Source organism: Larus michahellis, chromosome Z, assembly GCF_964199755.1.
Source record: "Larus michahellis chromosome Z, bLarMic1.1, whole genome shotgun sequence".
Lineage (NCBI taxonomy): Eukaryota > Metazoa > Chordata > Aves > Charadriiformes > Laridae > Larus > Larus michahellis.
Window position 1 is genome coordinate 27,980,647 of NC_133930.1, and position 20,990 is coordinate 28,001,636.

Consider the following 20,990-nt stretch of genomic DNA (forward strand, 5'->3'; position numbering starts at 1 on the left):
TCTTTTAATTATACATGTAGTTTAGTGGTACCTGCTTGTCTTAATGATGCTGAGCCTGAAAGATACAACCCACACAGCTCAGCTAGTCAGTAGGAAAATCCATAATTTTTTTTAAATTCTGTAATTTTTGAAGAATTTCAGCAGACAACATTGAGGGAAAAATCCAAAAACATTCCCGAGATGGGGGTGAGAAGATGCTACCAATGCAGTAACATTCCAGCTAACACTGAAGAGAAAAAAAGGAATGCCCCTGCATTCTGTAGCTTCAATACCCCGACACAAATATGCATGGTGATACAAATTCTGCTTGCTGTTCTAGGTAGCATTTTAGCACCTAAAAGACTTACTTGTAGAAGGCACAGAGAATCTATGTTCCTGCCCTGAGATTACTGTATCCCCCATCTATAAATGGGAAATCAAGATGCGCAGGTGCCGACCGACTGATGTGTGGTCATGCAGAGAGCTGGTTTTTGGCTGGCAAAGCCAAAAATTGGAACTGGATCTTCTGAGTCACTATATTAGTCATAGGCTGTCCTTCCTATATCCTGGTGCAAATTCTCGTTAAAGGTGTTACTCAGATCAAAAAGCACGTCGGGCCATTTCACATACCATACCCTTCTGAAACAGCCCCACAAAGAAATTATTGCTGGGGGGGCGAACAGGAACTTGTCCTGAATAACAGCAGCAGTTTCATATGGAGGAAAGGAATACTCCTCCCCGATATTACATAACAAAAATGTTGGCAGAAATGTCTAATTTACAAGTGAACTGAGAAGGCCAGATGAGTTTCCTGGCAGATTATTATTAAGATACGTCTACACGATCACTTTCTTTGTTGCACTTGATATTCAAACACCACTTTGTAAAAAGAAAAGCAGTTTAGTGCTCAAATCTTTTCACCAGATTTTCTCCTGCCAATTTTTCATACCCAATTCACAGAATACAGTAAATTTTTTACCTATGTGGAAAAATCCCTCTTACTCAAATGCCTCCTGAAATCTTACTTCCACAATGTGTAGCAGAGAGCAAATTAGCTCTACATAAGAAAAAAACTCGTGTCACCTGCTAGGCTTTCTATTGCATTCATGTGCCGCATAATGACTTATGAGAAGAGCTACCTCCACTTTTTTATAGGACCAAATACAGAGGCAGGAGTAAGTCCATAAAAACGAAGAAGGAGTTTGGAGCTGTATTTCTCTATAAGAATCACTGCTCAGGTTGAAAACTTGCACAACTCAAAGCTGCACACACCAGTGTCACAACAAAACGCAACGAAGAACTGCTTCTAAAGTCGTTTCTCTGAATGTTATCGTTAGAAAAGTTTTCATTTCCTTTACATTTTTCGGTTGTTAAAGAAGTTAAAGCCAGTACATTAAAAACTTCTCATGCTGAGAAAGGCAAGCGCTTTCATGATTAAAACCAAACATCTTGTCCACTTAGTGGATGGAACTGAAAAAAAAAAAAAAACCCACGAGCGGCTCTTACGCAAAATAATGAAAGAACAAGAAAATAATAATTAAAAAAAAAAAAGTAAAAAACAAAAAATTCCTCCCCCTCGTCACTTTTGGGACTTTGGAAGGCGACTGACAGCCCAGGGGAAACGCTCCCCCCGCCGCCGAGAGGCCCCCTCCCGTCCGGGCCCGCCGGACCGGCCACTCCCCGGGGAGGGAGGAGGACAGCCCGCCGCCCCCAGCCCAGCCCGGCGGCCCTGACACCCACCCCCGAGCGGGGCCGGGGGATGCCGGGCAGCAGGTGTCGCCGGCCGGGCTCCCCCCTCCGTAGCGGCCGCCTTACCCACGCCGGGGTGTCCCGGGCGAGTCGCCGCTGCCGGTGCCGGTGCCGCCGCTCTGCCGGGGGCGGGGGGCGGGCGGTGCTGCCGAGCCGCCGCCGGGGCCACGCCTGCGGGAGCGCGACGGGTCGCGCCCGGCCCCGCGGATGCACCGCCCCCGGGCCCCGGCCGCCCGCGGGGCGAGGGAACAAAGCCGCGCTGTGACGGCCCCGGGCAGGGGGAGGTTGGTGACCGGCTCCCGGGCGGGTGGCAGCTCGTCCCGCCGGCGGCCTGCGCTTTGCTCGGGCGGGCAGGCGAGATGCCCACACGCCAGCGTGGGCCCCGACAGCGCCCCGGCCCCGGGAGGGGGAGCACCGGCCCCCGGCCGGCGCCTTTCGGAGGGGAGCGGTGCCCTCTCCCGGCCGGAGCGTGGCTGCAGGGTGAGAGCCGGCCGGGCGGGCGCGGGGAACCCCCCCCGGCACCCCCGCACGGTAGCCCGAGCCCTCCCCGGGCCGTCGGGCCGCCGTCCCGGAGCCCGCAGCGCCCCCCGGGGCAGTGCCCACGCAAGGGGCTGGTTGGTCACACTCCCGGCCCGTCAGTCCAGGCGCGTTTCGTGCGACAGAATGCTTCGATCCGACAGACCACAGCGTCTCTTGGCTTTTCGGCTGCTGCACGTACACAGCACGTAACTTCAGCTACTCTTGAAATCTTGTCATGTTGACTCCCTAAGCCTATTCTGACAACCTTTTTACGCTAGTGAGGACAGTAGAGCGCTGAAGATCTGGTGTTGAGTACCAGACTGGGGGTAGGGATTTACCAAGCTCCCTCTCGGCTGTACTGTAACTTAATTCATCTGCTTGCTGTAGGTGGTCAGCATACCTTCTTTGTAATAGCAACATTTTAGCACAATACTGGCGGGATGTAAAAAGTTTACCCAAGTGCTGTAAGCAATGCATGAAAGCATTAGTGTTTTACTGTAAAGCAGTGGCTGAACACTATGAGGTGTCTATCTCAGTATCCCAAATATCGGGGAAACAGAGGAGAACAGAGGGGATCAGAGGAAGAAAAAACATGAGAGCTGGATCTGTTCAGAATTAGAGCTTAAGTAGGGTCTGAGTACTAGTTTATTGAGCAATGCTACAGTTTGAAATTGACTAAGACAATAGTAAAATATGTTATCCAAGTCCTCCGAGAGTACCATCTGAGATGAAAGCATGCTCTATTGCCATGCCTCTTTTCCACGCTGTACTCTTTTCCCATACGTACAAGGATACTTGCAGGTCCTGAGTTTTAAACTGAAAACCGCTTACGATGAAAATATTAAACACATTAACTTTAATAATCTGTGCTGACAGTTTAAAAAAGTTGTACTAGGAGACGGCCACACAATTCAGACTGACATTTTCCTTAACTAATATTGAAAGGCCTACATATTCAACTAATAGAAAAGCTGTAGCCAAGCTGGTAAATACGCTGAAGGCTCCCAGTGAAGAGCATGGGATCACAGCCTGACTCACTTTTCAGAATCAAAAATTCAAGCCTATCAGCTATTGTCTTCTTACCATATATTCTTAACGCAATTACACCCCTCTCATTCACTGCCCACCTAAACACATGCAAATTCCACCATCATTTTTAAAAAGGAAGTAAATTAGGCTGCTGCAACAGAGCACAGGTCATGAAGGTACCTCTCTGAAGGAGAGAAAGAAGCCAGTAAAATCACCCGGTGTGTTTCATCAAGTTTCATGGCTTTGCATGGCGTGTGTCCGTCTCTAGAATTGGAAACTTTTCATTGGTTTGCTGAGGGTAGCTTGTCAGACAGACAAACACCTGCGCAGGGTACCAGGAAGCAGGGAGTTTCTGTGCTGCGCTTGTCAGAACAAGTCCACAACTCTGAGATCGCCGAGGTAACGCATCTGCTGGCTGCACTGCCATCAGGGCTTTGGAAAGTTAAATTTGCGAGGAGGAAAAATAGGAGATACCGGCTGACGGGGTGCAGCCGGGTTAGGGGTGGCTTGCAACCATCTTACTGCACCTTTCCAAATTTTCCTAATTGAAAGAGTTATTCAAATAACTCGTTAAAAGTTGTAATTTACTTTACATAATTTCCAACACTGCGTAGTATTACTCTAAGATACTGACTTAGACCTCAATTCCAGAGGAAACTGCCTCTTGCATTTCCATAATGCAAACAAGGATTTAGGTAAGCTTTTTCTACGTGTTGGGACTATGCATGCAATATGTTTTGCCAGACCATATTCAAATATCAAAGGAAAAAAAACAAACGCATACATTTCAGAGGCTGTCTTCGGATCACACGGGTCATCCTGGCATCAAAGTAATGACTGTTGCCCAGGATTTATGCGTCGCTGAGTAATGTTTACTCAGTTTTTCATGATGTGCGGAACAGTTTCTGCTTGAATATATCGGTTATTAAAAACAGCTTAAAGCAAAGAATCTGTGATCTGCCAACTACTACCTTAATTAATAAGAATTTAAATGTTTAGATGAATCCTTATCTTTCAACGTACGCATGCAAAAAGTAATGTTACAGAATGGAAGGCATCATAGGCAAAGAGGCAGTGAGGTGGTTTCTTGGTCTTACTAATAATACTACTACGTAGTTCTTTCTTACGACTATTGCTCCTACTCTGCCTCTCACCCCTCCTGTCTCCCAGGTGACACAGCTTGGGGAAACTTCTCCAAGGGGAATTCTAAAATAACAGTCTTAACAAATGCGTACTAAAATAAGAAAAATACTGAAATAATCCTTGCCTGAAGACCAAAGCTGGTGTTATAAGTTGTGGTACAGTAAGATCCAGAAAGGAAAGTAACTCTCGTTGAAGACACTAACAACAACAAAAAGAAGACAAACCACTTGAAGCCATCTGCCATCAGAATATGCCATAGCTACAAATAGCTTAGTAGATAAGGATTAAAATCACAATTTACACTCAAATCTTTTTACAACACAGTGTTTTAACATTTCTTATACACCTTTTCCTTCTTTTTTAAAGGGGTTGTAAATGAAGTATTGAAAACTACATGTGGGGTGTTTTTTTAATTTCTTTAGTTTTGCCTATTTTTCAAGTGTAAATTGCGTGTGATCTTCACAAAAAAATTTCTCGGTAGCTCCCAAATTTATATTTTAAATCATAAACTGCAGTATCCTATAAAATCTGATGTTTTTCCATAGGATTTCTGACTTCTTTGTTTTGCAGTATTTCAGTAGTTCAGGTTACAGGCTCCAACCATGGAACGCCAGTGAAAGGCAGACTGGGGTTATCCAGAGCAACCTGAAAATGTTTCAGCTCAGTATCACAACTGTTACCTTCACACAAACTCTGAGCCCAAGTACATATGCAAATCAAAATAAAGTATTTGGCAAGATGTGCTTGTGTTGCACAAGCATTGTTAGAGCCATTTCAAACCCTTTTTGTTTGCTTTTAAATGCAGAGAAGTGACAGTCTGAAGACTAATCACGGTTATTTGCTGGCAATAGCGATGACAAATTCACCATCCAGATGGTCTTCTGCAGTACAAGGAGGTTGCTTTGGGCAGGGTTAGAAAAAAAAATTTGAATCTCTAAAGAGGCAGGGTCAGAAAAAAATTTTGAATCTCTAAAGAGGTACATTTTATTTCTTTGTTTACTTGTTTTCTTTTAAGTAAGGGATGTCTAAAGCCTGCTTTAATGTGCTCAAAATTTGTCCTAACACAGCCCACTCTTTCACACGTAGCCAACTCATGAGATTTCAAACCTAAAGCAGAAATCCTTGGCAGAAGGCTGAACGATCAGAAAGCATCAAGAAACCCATTCTGCACCAAAACTTCAGATTTTAGGTGTGTACTGTTTTCATTTACTGGCGCAAGCACATGAAGTGATTTATATTGTCTCAACTCCAGATTTACACCAGTGATTAAACAGAAGGCACAAATCTGTAAGTAGGAACATATTTCATTTGAGGAGGGCTGGAGTAAGCACATAACCTTGAGAGAGTAACAGAATGGAAACAACTCTCTTGTGACAGCTCAAGCACAGTCATGTGGGGCTCAGCTTGGTACATAACACAGCAAGTATATTTCCATCTTCTTTTATACCCATCTATTTCCCAGCACTTCCTGCCACGTCAATCAATCAGTCAGAAATAGTTTACTTTATTGGTCACTTCAATATTACACTTCGACAGTGTTGCTCATTCCCTTCACAGTTTACTGTGTTCTCTGACAAATTCTTTATGCTTTGTATAGCACCCTTTTAGCAACTGCCATTACCAGTGCATCCTCACAAATAACATCACTCAGCCCCTTCCACTGACGGTTAGTGAAGCACGATGCCAAAACTACTCAGGAACATGAATATTTTCTCCACAAAAAAAAAAAAAAAAATCAGTACAAATTTTGCATTCAAATATCATGTTTTATCTTGTTCAGCAAGACAAGTTTATTTAAAATATATGTATTTACAATATCGAGTAAACTTCAAAAACCTAAACCAAGCTGTCTTATTTCATATGCTGTTGGCACCGTGATGGGAGCAGCAATAAAGATGACCTGGTTAGAAGGGGAAAAACACTGAATAGAAGGAAATGTCTGCTGAAATACTGACCACAAAAATGCCTGCCAGACTGGGAGCCAGAGCATCCTTGAGGAGCACATCTTTCAAGTCCAGCTGGGCACCAAGAAACTGGAGACATTCTTGATATGCATAAAAACAAGGAGATACAACAGCAACTTTTCATCTGCAAAGGTGAAAATCAGTCTGGAAAAAACAGGAAAAAATCCTGAGAAAGTAGGAAATGGCAAATGCCAATGGGTGTTTCTAACTGAAAGACCAGAAAAACAGCCTGGGGGGAGAAAAAAAAAAAAAACCACCAGAAAAAAACCCCAACCAAAACAAAAAACTGGTCCAAGAAAATAGAAAACATCATTATCTATTGGCTGTCCCACATGGGGGTGTCCTGTGCCCCCGTATGTCAGTCCAATATAAAAATGACTTGCTTTTTACCCAAAATGAAGCCTCTTTCTATGAGAAATTCCCATGCACGCACCCTTTTCTGATCTCCTAGACAGATCAGACCCTCGCTGGGGACACCAGTCTGCATCCAAACTCCATGATGCAGATCATCCTTGAAGCAAGACATTGTCCATTGGTCCCAATTTTGCAATCAGTTTCATTGGCCCCAATTCTGCGATCAGTTTGTATTCATGCTTCTAAGTAATTAATCATATGTGCTGCTTTACTCATGGTAATTTTGTAATAGCCTGTAATATTGAAATATACACTTGCTTTGTTATTGATTGCTATTGAAATTGATTGCTGTGGCTGTTTATTTGCTTTCCTGGCAATAATTTTGTAGGTGCTTGTAATATGTATCTACTTACTTTACTAACTACACTAGCTTCTACTCAAGTAGCAGAAAATCAGTTGGCCAGTCAGATAAAAGTCTTCAAAATTTCATTTCAGTAGTCCTGCTAGAAATTACGATCTTAAATATTTGTTTTTCCATGTTTTGATCACGTTTCCATCTGTGTAGATGACATCTTCCACCTGCTTCCAGCTCTACCTTGGCAAACTCACTTGGTAGAATACCATGAATGGTAAACGTCGTAAAAATCATATTACCATAAGATCATAGAGTCATAGAATAGTTTGGGTTGGAAAGGACCTTTAAAGGTCATCTAGTTCAACACCTCCCTGTAACGAGCAAGGACATCTTCCACTAGATTATGTTGCTCTGAGCCCCATCCAACCTGACTGTTAATGTTTCCAGGGATAAGGCATCCACAACCCCTCTGGGCAACATGTTCCAGACTTTCACCACCCTCATTGTAAAAAATTGCTTCCTTTTATCTAGTCTAGATTTACCCTACTTCAGCTTAAAACCATTATCCCTTGTCCTGTCACTGCAGGCCCTACTAAAAAGTCTATCCCCATCCTTCTTATAAGCCCCCTTTAAGTATTGAAGGGCTACAATATGGTCTCCTTGGAGGCTCCTCTTCTTCAGGCTGAACAGCCCCAACTATCTCAGCCTGTCCTCATAGGAGAGGTGCTCCAGCCCTCTGATCATTTTTGTGGCCCTCTTCTGGACACGCTACAACAGGTCCTTGTCTTTCCTGTACTGAGGACTCCAAAACTGGACACAGCACTCCAGGTGGTATCTCATCAGAGCAGAGTAGAGGGTCAGAATCACCTCCCTCCACCTGCTGACCACGCTTCTTTTGATGCAGCCCCAGACACAGTTGGCTTTCTGGGCTGTGAGTGCTCTTTCTTGGCTCATGTTCAGCTTTTCATCCACTGGTTCCGACAAGTCCTTCTCCACAGGGCTGCTCTCAATCCCTTCATCCCCCAGCCTGTATTGATACCGCGTGTTGCCCCAACCCACATGCAGAACCCCCTCATGAGGTTCACACAGTCCCACTTCTCAAGCTTCTCCAGGTCCCTCTGGATGGCATCCTGTCTCTCAGGAGTGTCAGCCACACCACTCAGCTTGGTGTCATCCACACTCACTGAGGGTGCACTTCATCCCACCATCTATGTCACTGATGAAGATACTAAACAGTACTGGTCCCATTACAGACCCTTGAGGGACACCACTTGTCGTTGATCTCCACCTGGACATTGAGCCGCTGACCACTACCCTCTGTATGTGACCATCCAACCAATTCCTCATCCACCAAAAAATCCATCCATCAAATCCGTATCTCTCCAATTTACATCAAACTAATCAGCTATTTTAATCTAACTTCTTCCTATGGTTCTGCTAGCCACACCTCAAACTTTGAGGTACTATAATGGATGCATACTTTAGACATTCATATTATCAATCAGAACTGAGAGTATGTTTGATGTCAAGGTCAGTGGTTCTCAAGTGTGCAACGCTAGGCTGCTAAAAGAAATGTCCACGCCCCCCAAGCACTACTGAGGGGTCATGGAATAAGGAGGCTCTACGAAGAGCCTCTCCCCCAGAAAACTCATTTTGTGTGACGTCTCCCAAGACATATTGCCTGATTAAGTCACACAATTAAAAGTAGTACACAGATTTCCTAAAAGACAAAAGAAAGTTCAGATCTATTAGCAGAAATAAAATAAAAATAGTAAAGTAGGCAGCAAGGAAAATAGAAGTTTAAAGTTTGCATGAACATGCTCCTCATTATTACCTATTATCATCCTAAATCTTCAAAACCAGCAGATCAGAGTAGCCAGGAACACATATTGCTCACCTACTAATTTAAGGGTAGACCAGACACCAGTCCACACTTTTTACTCAAGAATTGTTAAGATTTTAGGTAGAACTTGGAAAATTGCTCAAGTTATTTCTACCACCGATACCCACCTTTCACTGCCACACTTAAGCAAATTCCTTTTGCAGGAAATTCACATTGTATGTCAAATAAATTGCAGGCCTGGGGGAAAATGCAAGTCACTGAAAATAGTTTTAGGACAAAATTCTACCCTACAGGACACCCGTCTTTTCAAAGGATACCATCTTTCACCAGCACTGCTTGAAGTTAAAAGAGAACATTCAAATACTTTCTGATAAGAATGTAGACTTAAATTACATGTATTGTACATTGAAACTGACAGAATTGCACAAAAATTGAGTTCTTTTACTTAACTGAGGATTTTCTCACTGGCATGCAGTTTACTTACTAACTTCATTAATTTAATTGATTTCCCTTTAGAAGTAAGAATTACCTATTTTCTAGATAATTATAATTCATTATAATGAGTTAGTTGATAAAAAAAAATTAAACTATCAAATTTTTCCATATAGGTAAGCATGCACTTGCTTTCTTGAGTCATTTTGCTGTTTCCTATGAATGCGTGGAAGTCTGAAATGTAGATGAAGCACGGAGAGAAAACACAATGTAGTCAAGTTTTATCAAACACCTCTGTAGTTTTATTTCTATGTCCAAGTATGTGAGATGGGATATTAATCTTAAATAAGGTCTATGACACATTAAAATTAGACAAATCTCAATTATTTTCTGGTAAATAAAAACTGTAAATTGTTGATTGTTTTTCTAAATCAAACAATGACTTAGTACTGGCTGCACAAAACACTCCTTAAAACTTACATAACTTTGGAATAAAACTTTTAAAATTCAATTTTTTGAAAAATATTGCATGGAAAAATCTTGAAATTGCCATTCTTTCTCTGTCTTCAGTAATTCCTCCTATGCAGGAACACAGTGTGGAAGACAGAACTTCAACATAGAGGGGCTTATTTTGAAAGTCACTATTATAAAAAGTTACCAGGAGAACAGACAATGTATTTCAAGACACATTATTTTTGTCACAATTTGCTGTGATGGTTGTCAGTCAGTTATTCGTACTTGTTTCAATGGTGTCTGTAAGACCATTACTCTTCTTCTCTTCTAAAGAAGTAGGTGTTTTCTTAGTAAAAGTAGCAAACAGTGTATCCATCATTCCCAAAACTTCTAGTAGCTCCTCTTGATAGTCAATCTCTTTTCCTATGGCTTCCTGAAGTCTCAAGAATTGTCTATCAACAACCGCTGACTGCCCAACCACAGGCTGATAAATGTCTGTAAAGAAAAAACATCACTTGAGAATCCACATACCTATAAAAGTGTGAAAATTATATTAGCTAGTTAAGAGATGCATTTAAGGAGTCTGGCGTAAGTCCAACATTGTGGACAAATAAGACAACTTTAACAGTGTTCTGAAAACAGTTAATTATGGGTATGTACTCACAGTAAAAGTAAGTCAAACTAACAGAAACAGAAGTTTTTATGACCTCAAATACTATTTTTACCTCACTGGAGAAGCGGAAGTCACTTGTACTATGTAAGTATAGAAACACAAAGTATCAAAGATACTTAGAGACCATGAGGAGCTTCCTGCAGACGGTGCAAATCAGATACTGACTGTGGCCAAAGTTATCTGGTAATACCTCTTTTTGAATCATTCTCTTGACTCCGAGTTCACACTCATAAAGAAACCCACAAAGGTTCAGTTTCTTAAAAATGTAACACTTTTTACCTTATTTCCAAGGTAGCTATATGGCTTTGATAATCTTTTTTGTGTTATACTTACCAGTGATCATATCTGCAACAGTCACCAGTACAGGAGTGAATCTAGGCTCAATCACACGCCTGCAAAATTAGAAGACATCCCAATTTTACTGGTTTTGCCAACAGCACTCCTCTCCCACCAGCAAGCAGCTTTGTCATACGGGCGTACAGACATATTTTTCTTCATGAAGAGCCATCACAGAATAGCAGCCAGAGATGAGAGTCAAAAAAAGCTACATATGTGGTATTCACCTCCCCCCTTTCAGGAAGGCAGTGGGGGCTGGAGGACTGGCAAAAACCTTAGGTACACATAGGCACAAGTTTCATCAAAGAGACAGAAAATAACTGACTAAGGGTAGAATGTCTGGCAAAGAAGTAAAATATACTGTCTCACAATATTAGCAAAATTGTTTTGTGCTAACAGGTAAACAATTTCAGTACTATCCCAGACCTTGATATCTGAATGCAGAAGGCATGCGAGATCTCAGGAGTATCAGTGTTCCACCCATGATCTGCTGAGACTGTGGCAAAAGCTATTAAGAAATATCAGTCTCAAAACAGTCAAGGAGAACCCAGGTTAAAATAATACCTTGCCACAAAGGTAAGGAGGAGATTAATTTGCTTCTCGTCTCGGCCTGCAAGCGCGCTCCTCAGTGTTCCTCTGCGATGTAGCTCCTGCATGACTGCAACCGTAACTTCTGGAGTATAAAGCCTGATAGGTGGCTGGATATACACAAGAGTTTAGTACCAAAGGAACATCTTTACACACAAAACAGGGCTGGTATCAGCAAACCCAAAATGGAACCCGCACAAGTTTGATTCCTTTCTAGTTATACATGGAAATAAAATTAGTTTGACATACAGAAAACATCCATGTTAGATGACAGCACACAACTCTGATGAGACAAAAACCAATGGCTTACCTCCAGTACTGCATCAAGGGCCTTGGAAGACTGAAAGCTCTTCAGCAGCTTGTCATATTTCCTCAAAACATGTTTTACAGGTTTACTGACACAGAAATCTTCCTAGAATTGAACAACAAGTTCAGAATAAGACAGACATGAACACAATGAATTAGATGTATTACCACAAACTCATAAATAAAAAAATTTTGAGGAGTGATTCAGTATGCATTTTACCACCCCCCTATACCTGTTTAGGCACATAAGTTCTTCCTTTCACATAGGTTCTATATGCTGGTTGTCTCTTCTTTTGAGAATTTTCTTTCCTTTCTTCAGGTTTTCTGTGTTTAACATTTAGCACACCGTTGGTCATGCCTACAACTATAGTTTCATCTTCAGGCTAAAATAAAGAAATAAAGGTTAGGAAACTAGTGTTTTATTTGATGATGCATGCTCTACCGTGCAGATTTTTAATGTTGATTCTTAATGATAAGGCTCTAATCACAATGTCATAGAATAACTTAAGTTGGAACGCACCTCTATGAGGTCCTGTGGTCAAATACCGTGTTCAAAACACGGACAGCTTCGAGGCTATGATCATAAGCAACGTTATCCACCTAGTAAACCTTTAACAAACACCCAGAGGGACTAAAGCCTGACTAGTGAAGCAAGCTCAAACATCCAATAACATCCTTCTGTAAGTACAATCTATGACAGGCTTTGTTTTTTGTCAATGGTGTACAACTGCCTTTGGCTATTGCATGCCATAAAGTAGACATGAACATCACCTACAGGAAAGCTATCATGGAACAGCAGGATTCTGACAAGCAAGTGAAAGTTGTTCAAAGTATCAGTCACTAGTATAAATTTCACCTACATAAGAAAGGCTGCATGTATTTGATGCTAAAGATTATAATTTTAATTGATGCACTGGAGAAAAAACACTGACTTCACGTATAAAATAGTGAGTTCTGACCTATTACTATTAACAGATAATTCTATGAAAACATTCAATATTAGTTGAATGCTCAACTGCTGGTAAGAAAAAAAAAAGTATTAGGAATTACTACAGAAGAAATAATAACTAGAAAGACATTATGCCACTAAATAAATCCGTTGTTTACCCACATCTTAAGTCCTACGCGAGTCATTCTCAAAAGAACACTAGCAGATTCAGAATAAAAGCATAAAAAATCCACTATTTGAGAAACACCTCTTCAACATGGGGATAAAAAGATAATTGAGGAAGGATATGACAAAAGCCTACAGCATTATGACAGGTATGGATGGAGACGTCTCATCAATGTCTCATATAGGGGCATCAAATGAAGCTAATGAAAGTTCAAACGGACCAAAATGACGCAATTCTTCACACAACAAGTAGCAGAATTGTGGAACTCCTTGTCAAGGAATCTAGTGAAGGATAAAAGTACAGGTATTGCACGTTTTTCAGCTGCTCTAGAAGCTTAAAGGGTATGGGGATTTTTCTGGTTCTGTACTATTCACCTCAACCAAAATATTTCAAAAGTCATTCAGGGAACAGGGTAGGAAATGGAGAAAGGAAGACACCCCCTCCACACACACACCTTCCCCTCGGCTGCAGAAGTGCAGGACAATAGCAAAGTAACAACGGTAGTAAAGATCCCTCGCAGTCCCTTTTACATGTCCTTCAGAAGCTACATAAGAGGGTGACTACATGACGACAGCTTTGTTTTAAAAAGCGCTGCTAGCCTCCAAATTTCTGTCCAGCAGGTCACTTATCCATTGGAACTCAAATGTTTCAGAGAAATGAGAGTCTTTGTTTTCTGTTTCCAAGACAGTAAGACGCATGTCTTAGCAAACAAGTTTGTTTATACTTTTCTTTTTTTCTTTTTCTTTTTTTCCTCAGATCAACCTGACACCAAACACTTTTAAGACAAGCTCACCATATTCCAAATTACTTAACAAATGAACCACTTTTTTTTCTTGTATCACTGGCACACAAGAAGACTCACAAAGTTCCTGAAATGCAAAGGATGAGTACAATCTTCTTAAAGTCAAAGGACTTCCCTTCTAAACTGAGTACTCTCCCTATGATATATACTGTCCTTGATAACACATGCTTTTGTACATATGTAATCATGTAACATCTGGTATCTGAACATATTATTCTAATCTGGTATTCTAAACATATTACGTTTAGAACCTCTTAATGCACTTTTTGCTCAGGAGCAATATATTCAGTCATCCAACTTTGCATGTACAGCATTCTTCTGAAACACCCAACAGCAACTGAAAACAAAAATTAACTACTTCAGTGACTCAAAAGGTATCAGTAATCACCTTGCCTAGAAAGACTTCTTATGTACTTACCGACAATGCAAGACTGAGGATGGATGTCGCATAGTTAAAGCTGTGGACTACTTTGTAGGAAGTAGTACTGTAAACCTTCACGTGCCTAAGAATAATGATTAAAACTGCATTACTAATGCCTTATTGTAGACACTTTACAAGGATTTCATCACTCTCACATCTCTTCTATAGATCATTTAAGGAAACTGAGCACTTATACAAAGCATTCTTCAGTCTGCCACTGAGCTTCTTAGTTATTACCTCTCCTGAAACCAAAACGGTTCTATTAAAAGATAGACAAAAGTCAAGAAAGGACTACCTGTACCCAAAAAAGATGAAAATGGGGCAACGACAGAAGAAGGAACTGAAGGCACATGTAGTGACTATCAGACTTCAGCAATGCTTATTAGGAAACACTAAGAGAGCATTTCTTCAAATTTGTTCTTGAATTTTAAATGTTAAGATCTATTGACAATTTCTGGAAGTAAATACATAGCTATTCTTGTATCCAGCTATTCTTTAATGATTTGGTTGAAGGCAGGAAATATTAAACAAATGGGAAAACAAAGCACTATCTTACAACAAGTACAAACTTCACTGTTGTGAGCACTGAATGACAAACAGCTGCACAGCTAGTATGATCCTTCAGCTTATGCTTTGTGATCATAAAGCCTGAGAAAACCTAGGAAGTAGAGGAGGGAGGGAGAAAGAGAGGAAGGAAGAGAACAGACCACTATCATTTCTGACAACGTCGTGTTTCTAATGTCTCTGAGACAACAAATTGAGTACCAGTACTCAGTAACTCAACACAAACAAACAAAAAAACAAGGAGGACATATTTCATCTGTGCACCTTGGGTAGAAAAAGCAAGAGCACAGAGACACAAACCCAAGCTCTTTAAAGGTGAAGACTAATACACTTTCAGTTATTTAAACTGTATTAAAGTTAAGAATAGTTACTTTACAGAGGCTGCAAAGGTCACTTTAGAGATTCAGAAACATGCAATGCCTATTCAGAAGTTCCCCATACACATTCCCAAACAGCACAGGCAACCCTTACTGACATCCAAGGTAAAAAGAGGAAAAGGTTAACGTATATTGCAGTATGGACCTTGGCCACAAGACATGTTTTCAAATAAGTTACATCTCTAACAGTTAAAAGTGTATAAGACCAAAAAAACATGCACAGATACATACTCATGTATAACAACTTCCAAAGGAAAAAAGTCTGAAAGAATTTAAATCAGAACAAAGCCACAAAATATACTAACCTGTCCAGGGATCCTGACAATAACCTTTGTCCAGAGCTGTTCAGGCATAAACAAGTTACAGTTTTATGGTGATTTTTAAGTGAAACTAGTAATTGTCCGCCTTTTAGTACATCCCAAACTTTGACATATCGACCTCCTGTGAGAAGGAAGCACACAAAAAAGTTTGACACAGGCACACATTTACGCTTCTCTGGAGAAGTTTTCAAAGAATGATACAGTGCCTCCTCCACAACACAGAGTTTTCTGTACCTACTCACTGTCCCCATCTATTACAACTGTCTCCTGGGACAAGACACATTACAAGTCTGCTCTTTTTTAGGCCCAGCAGGCACAGATGAATGATTCAACATACTCCTTACAGAAAAAAAAAATAATCTAGATACCACTGGGTTACAGGACTTCTGATGCAACGACAAGAAGAGACTAAAAAACCTTGTCATCCTTAAGAGAAAGACAGTCTCATCTTTTCAAAACTTCTTAAGGATGTTCATACCTTCACTTTAGCACTGGGCTAATTAAAGTCTGTATCCTGTCATGAAAAATGTCTTTTTTTTTTGGATCAACTACAAAAAAATCAACTCAGAGACAAAAAGACCCCTACCTTCACCCTCTAGATCAACACAGATTCCTAAAGAAGATCTTTGAGAAATCCAGCAGTTACATCACTTACCACTTCATTACCAAAAGAAAACACCATGCAAAAAAGAAGCAGCTGAAGTATTTCTCACAAATTAGGGCCATGGAAAAGAAATTTTATTTTATTGAAGTACCTGCAGATACCAGAAGCCCACCAGAAGGGAACAGAAGCACGCTCTCCACAGGCTGGCCATGCTCTATTGTCATGACACTACTTTTTGTTCGTGCATCAAATATTTTCACAGTGTGGTCATAGGAACCTGCAAACACCACCATAAAAAGCTTCAGTTTCATAATTTCAATTATTTCAGGAACTAAGACAGCCACATCATATAATCTAAAGGAGGTCCTGCCAAATGAAAATAGTTTTAAACCATGCACTTAGAACACCTTGTGGTTTACCTTGGTTAATTTACAGCCTTCAGGCAACATAAGTCTTCTTGCCTGCAATGTGTCAGGCCTTAAAAGTAATTTAAGTCTTTTATTTCCCTTCCATTAATCAAGCGTATTTATAAAAATAAGTATCAGGCAACCTGATGAAACCTAGTCTCTTGTGCCTCCTGAAGTAAGGAATACTAGTTTTTGCATAGCAATTTACCACAGATTAATAGAAAGCTACTGCTAGGAAAAGCGAAAGCAAAGAGTTTCAAAAAACTCCTCACATGACCTTTCATTTTTGAGTCTGACAGTTTTGGGCAGTACAAACTACAATGAAACTAGTGTCCTCCTCCGGAAACCTGATAGAACACTTCAGTCAATCCCAACTAAAGGTTACAGTCAAAGGATTTTCTTAAAATTTTCAAAGGCCAGTCAGAACAGTCCCATTAACCCCAATAGGATAAAGCATTTTTAACTATGTTAAAAATTAGTTCACTCAAGAATTTCCCTATGAACGTCAGTGCCAAGCTTAAAAAGCAAGTAAAAAAGGAAACAACAAAGTAGGCACTGAGTAGATAGATCCTCCATGTTTAAAAATATAATAAACATGATCCCACTGCACTCTCTGTATCTACAGAGCAGTGGATGTTGTCCACCTCAATTTTAGCAAGGCTTTTGACACTTCTCCCATAACATCCTCATAGGTACGCTTAGGAAGTGAGGGTTAGATGAGTGGACAGTGAGGTGGATTGAGAACTGGCTGAATGGCAGAATGAGATGGTTGTGATCAGCGGCGCAGAGTCCAGTTGAGGCCCATAACCTGTGATGTTCCCCAGCAGTCAGTACTCGTTCCAGTCTTGTTCAACATATTCATCAACAACCTGGATGAGTGGACAGAGTGTACCCTCAGGAAGTCTGACACAAAATTGGGAGGAGTGGCTGACACACCAGAAGGCTGTGTCACCATTCAGTGAGACCTGGACAGGCTGGAGAGTTGGGTGGACAGGAACCTAATAAAATTCAACACGGGCAAGTGTGGGGTCCCGCACCTGGGGAGGAATAACCCCATGCACCAGTACAGGTTAGGGCTGACCTGCTGGAGAGCAGCTCTGCAGAGAGGGACCTGGGAGTCCTGGTGGACAAGTTGACCATGAGGAAGCAATGCGCCCTTGTGGCCAAAAGGCCAGTGGTTATCCTCCCCCTCTACTCCGCCCTGGTGAGGCCACATCTGGAGTACTGTGTGCGCTTCGGGGCTCTCCAGTTCAAGAAAGACAAGGAACTACTGGAGGGCTACAAAGATGATCAAGAGATTGGAGCATCCCTCTTATGAGGAAAGGCTGAGAGACCTCAGTCTGTTTAGCCTGGAGAAGAGAAGACTGAGAGGGGATCTCATCAATGCTTATAAATCTCTAAAGGGAGGGTGTCAAGAGGATGGGGCCAGACTCTTCTCAGTGGTGCCCACTGACAGGACAAGGGGCAATGGGCACAAGCTGGAACGTAGGAAATTCCACCTGAATATGAGCAAAAACGTCTTTACTTCGAGGGTGATGGAGCACTGGAACAGGCTGCCCAGAAAGGTTGTGGAGTCTCCTTCTCTGGAGATATTAAAAACCTACCTGGACGCAATCCTGTGCAACCTGCTTTGGCTGGGGGGTTGGACTATTTGATCTATAGAGGTCCCTTCCAAGCCCTATCATTCTGTGATTCTGTCATTCCATATCAATGTCTTCCTGCATTTTTCTTCAATTCAATCCAAAAGACGCATATATAAAAAATAAAATCAAACCTGTTATAAAGACATCTGCATTCAGTTTACTTGCACAGCCGCATCTCACATAGTCAGTATGTTCACTGTATGAGACGATTTCTGTACCACTTGGAATATCCCACAAATTTGATGAATAATCATCACCACCAGAAAATATTCGGTATTTATCAGACAGGAAGCCCACTACATGAACAGCTCTAGAAATCAAAGTAAACAATATCCAAAGTTAAAACATACAATTGTTTCCAGAACAGTTAGTCTGTATGAAGAGCTTATTAAAGTATTCTCTCTAACTTAAAAGCGCAAAGTGTCTACTGTTGGAAGTTACAAAGCCTCACTTTAGAGGTTAAAAACACTTTAGCTTTTTTATTTACAGCCAGAAAAAGGGTCATGCTGACAGATGCTTACCTAAGCGCCGATATAATCTTCCTTAAAGTTTTTACAGGTCTACTAGATGCTCATTCAAAAGCTGTAAATTCCACATTTGTTACTTAAAGGTGTGTGTACTAGCACTGTCCTTTAGAAAAAAAATTATAATACTGTATTTTAAGTATGACTGGGTTGGACACTCTTCTTGTTCTTTAAAATCACTATTTAAATCTGTATTATCATCGTAACATCCCAACAGGGAATGATTTTGTCAGAAAATGCAGATACACTAAATCTTACTACCGTTACCTTAGTGGTTAGGACATAAGACGATAACCTATCTACAAGGGCTGGAGCACCTATGCTGAGGACAGGCTGAGAGAGTTGGAATTGTTCAGCCTGGAGAAGAGAAGGCTCCAGGGAGACCTTATAGCAGCCTTCCAGTACCTAAAGGGGGCCTACAGGAAAGATGGGGAGGGATTCTTTATGAGAGAGTGGAGCGATAAAACGACGGGTAACGGTTTAAAACTGAAAGAAGGCAGGTTTAGATTAGATATCAGGAAGAAATTCTTTACTGTGAGGGTGGTGAGGCGCTGGAACAGGTTGCCCAGAGAAGTTGTGGATGCCCCATCCCTGGAAGTGTTCAAGGCCAGGCTGGATGGGGCTCTGAGTAGCCTGGTCTAGTGGGACGCGTCCCTGCCCATGGCAGGGGAGTTAGAACTAGATCTTTAAGGTCCCTTCCAACCCGAACCATTCTATGAAACACAGACCTCACATAGAAACACTCTCAAGGTCTGTCTGTGTGCTCTCCACTGAAAGCACGTTTATTGTTGTTGTTGTTCTAGATACATAAAACATGTACTGGTCTTCTATAGTATTATCATTGTCTTCTCCTCACTGGTGGATCAGAACTCCTAACTCCTCCCCCACACCCTGCCATCATGCACTTTTTCTGGCTTTTGTTTTTGGTTGGCTTTTTTTAGGGATTCCTGCTCTTCCTGGAGTATTTCTTCACTGGTTTTGTTTAGACACTTTTTAGAACTCTTTTCCAGACAGCATCAAATAAAACGTGCCATGGAGTCAGAAGACTATGCCTGCACATCATATTAACAGACACTTACCTGAATTAGAAAGTGTATTTACTCTTCCATGTACTTAATTCATATTTAGAATTAAAAAAAAACAACACTCCGATTTTGAATTCAATTTAAAAATCTACTTTTCAGTAAGAGCTACACGAGACAGTTGCAAGCAACACAGATCAGTATTACTCATGTTTTCAGTAACATGCAAAGCAGACAGATGTAAATACACCAAACAAGCTTATACAGGCAAAGGAAAAAACAACACCGTCTTACTTAGTAGGACCATCAAATTGTCTCAGTGGTGCTCTTCCACTAAGGTCAAAGAGGCGAATGCTACCTTCCTCGCTGCCGGCAACAAGCAGATTGCCATCATCTCTGTATGTGGCACAATAAGCAGCATCTTTGAAGCGAGAAAATGTTTTGATTGGTTCCTGAGAGTAACGACCATAAATGTGGATCTAGCAAAACAAGAAGACATTAAGTTTGCTCACATGATACCAACTGAAAGACAGGGATAAAGACCTCAGGAAAGCCACTTACCCTGGAAGAGGCTGTGACAGCATAGTTATATGGAGAAACCGGGGAGAAGTCAATTTTATTTACTGCACCAAACTCCTTTATCTGAACAGGTGTCTAAAACAATTGTGAGAAAAATCATTAAGTCCACATAAGCACACCATCAAAAGTGAAAACAGCAAATCAAAACCTATTATTCCTACAGAGAGCTCAAAATTCCGTTTAGAGCCAAATTATTTTTAAGTACAATCCTACCGAGTTTGCCTTTTGCCTGACTATTCTGCTGTTACTGATTTTTTTACAATTCACGCACTACAGCTGCTTGATTTTGCAAGAAAGCAGTAAAAAATCCCAAAGCTTTAGGACAATAACTACGTCTGTTGGGCCAATCTGGGGCACAAGTCAGCCTCGTTTGCCGGGAGGCCGTTTGCTACGTTTCAGGGCGGTATTTAAGAATTGCCCCTAAGCGGAGGCCGCAGGAGCTGGCAGAACCGGCAGGGAGCAGAGCGCAGACCCCGCGTCCCGTGACCGGGTCGCTCCGGCCGCCCCCCGCAGGGCTGACTCCTACCTTGTACGCCCGCCAGTACAGCGTGTCCTGCGTGATCCTCTCCCCAAGCTTGGGGAAGGCCTGGACCACCACCGGTTTGTAGGTGGCCATGGCCGGCCGGTACCGGGGGCCGCCGGGCGAGGCCGAGGCCTGCGCGGCGCCTCCTCAGTCAGGGAGCGGCGGTGGCCGCCGGCGCCGCCCGAGTCGCGCTGCTGCCCGCGGGCCCGGTGGCTCTACGGGAGGAGCGCGGGGAGGCCCCGACCGGTCCGCGCCGCCTCAGGGGCCGAGTGTCGCCACGCCGCCGCTATGGCGAGCCCCACGCCAGCCTCTAGTAGATCCAACGCGGTCCTCTGCGTCAGTACGTCATTAGGGAGCGACCCGACC

General features: G+C 41.9%; 2 protein-coding genes across 5 annotated transcripts in view; both read right to left on the bottom strand.

The window, feature by feature from the left end:
• Window positions 1–1,886, bottom strand: part of ARHGEF28 (Rho guanine nucleotide exchange factor 28) — a 159,047-nt gene extending 157,161 nt beyond the window's left edge. For all 4 annotated transcript variants that reach the window (XM_074570225.1, XM_074570227.1, XM_074570226.1 and 1 more), the window contains exon 1: window positions 1,795–1,886. The gene's annotated coding sequence lies outside the window, so the exon portion shown is untranslated. The remainder of the gene's footprint in view (window positions 1–1,794) is intronic.
• A 7,754-nt stretch (window positions 1,887–9,640) lies between these two features.
• UTP15 (UTP15 small subunit processome component) lies at window positions 9,641–20,981 on the bottom strand. The gene is made up of 12 exons (XM_074570252.1): window positions 20,628–20,981; window positions 20,084–20,176; window positions 19,817–20,001; window positions 18,108–18,286; window positions 16,078–16,203; window positions 15,308–15,443; window positions 14,059–14,143; window positions 11,957–12,106; window positions 11,728–11,829; window positions 11,394–11,527; window positions 10,827–10,885; window positions 9,641–10,315 (listed from the first exon to the last, which is right to left on the bottom strand). Exons 1-12 carry the CDS (start codon window positions 20,715–20,717, stop codon window positions 10,092–10,094), a joined length of 1,563 nt encoding a protein of 520 aa, XP_074426353.1. The 5' UTR covers window positions 20,718–20,981; the 3' UTR covers window positions 9,641–10,091.
• Window positions 20,982–20,990: the final 9 nt, after the last annotated feature.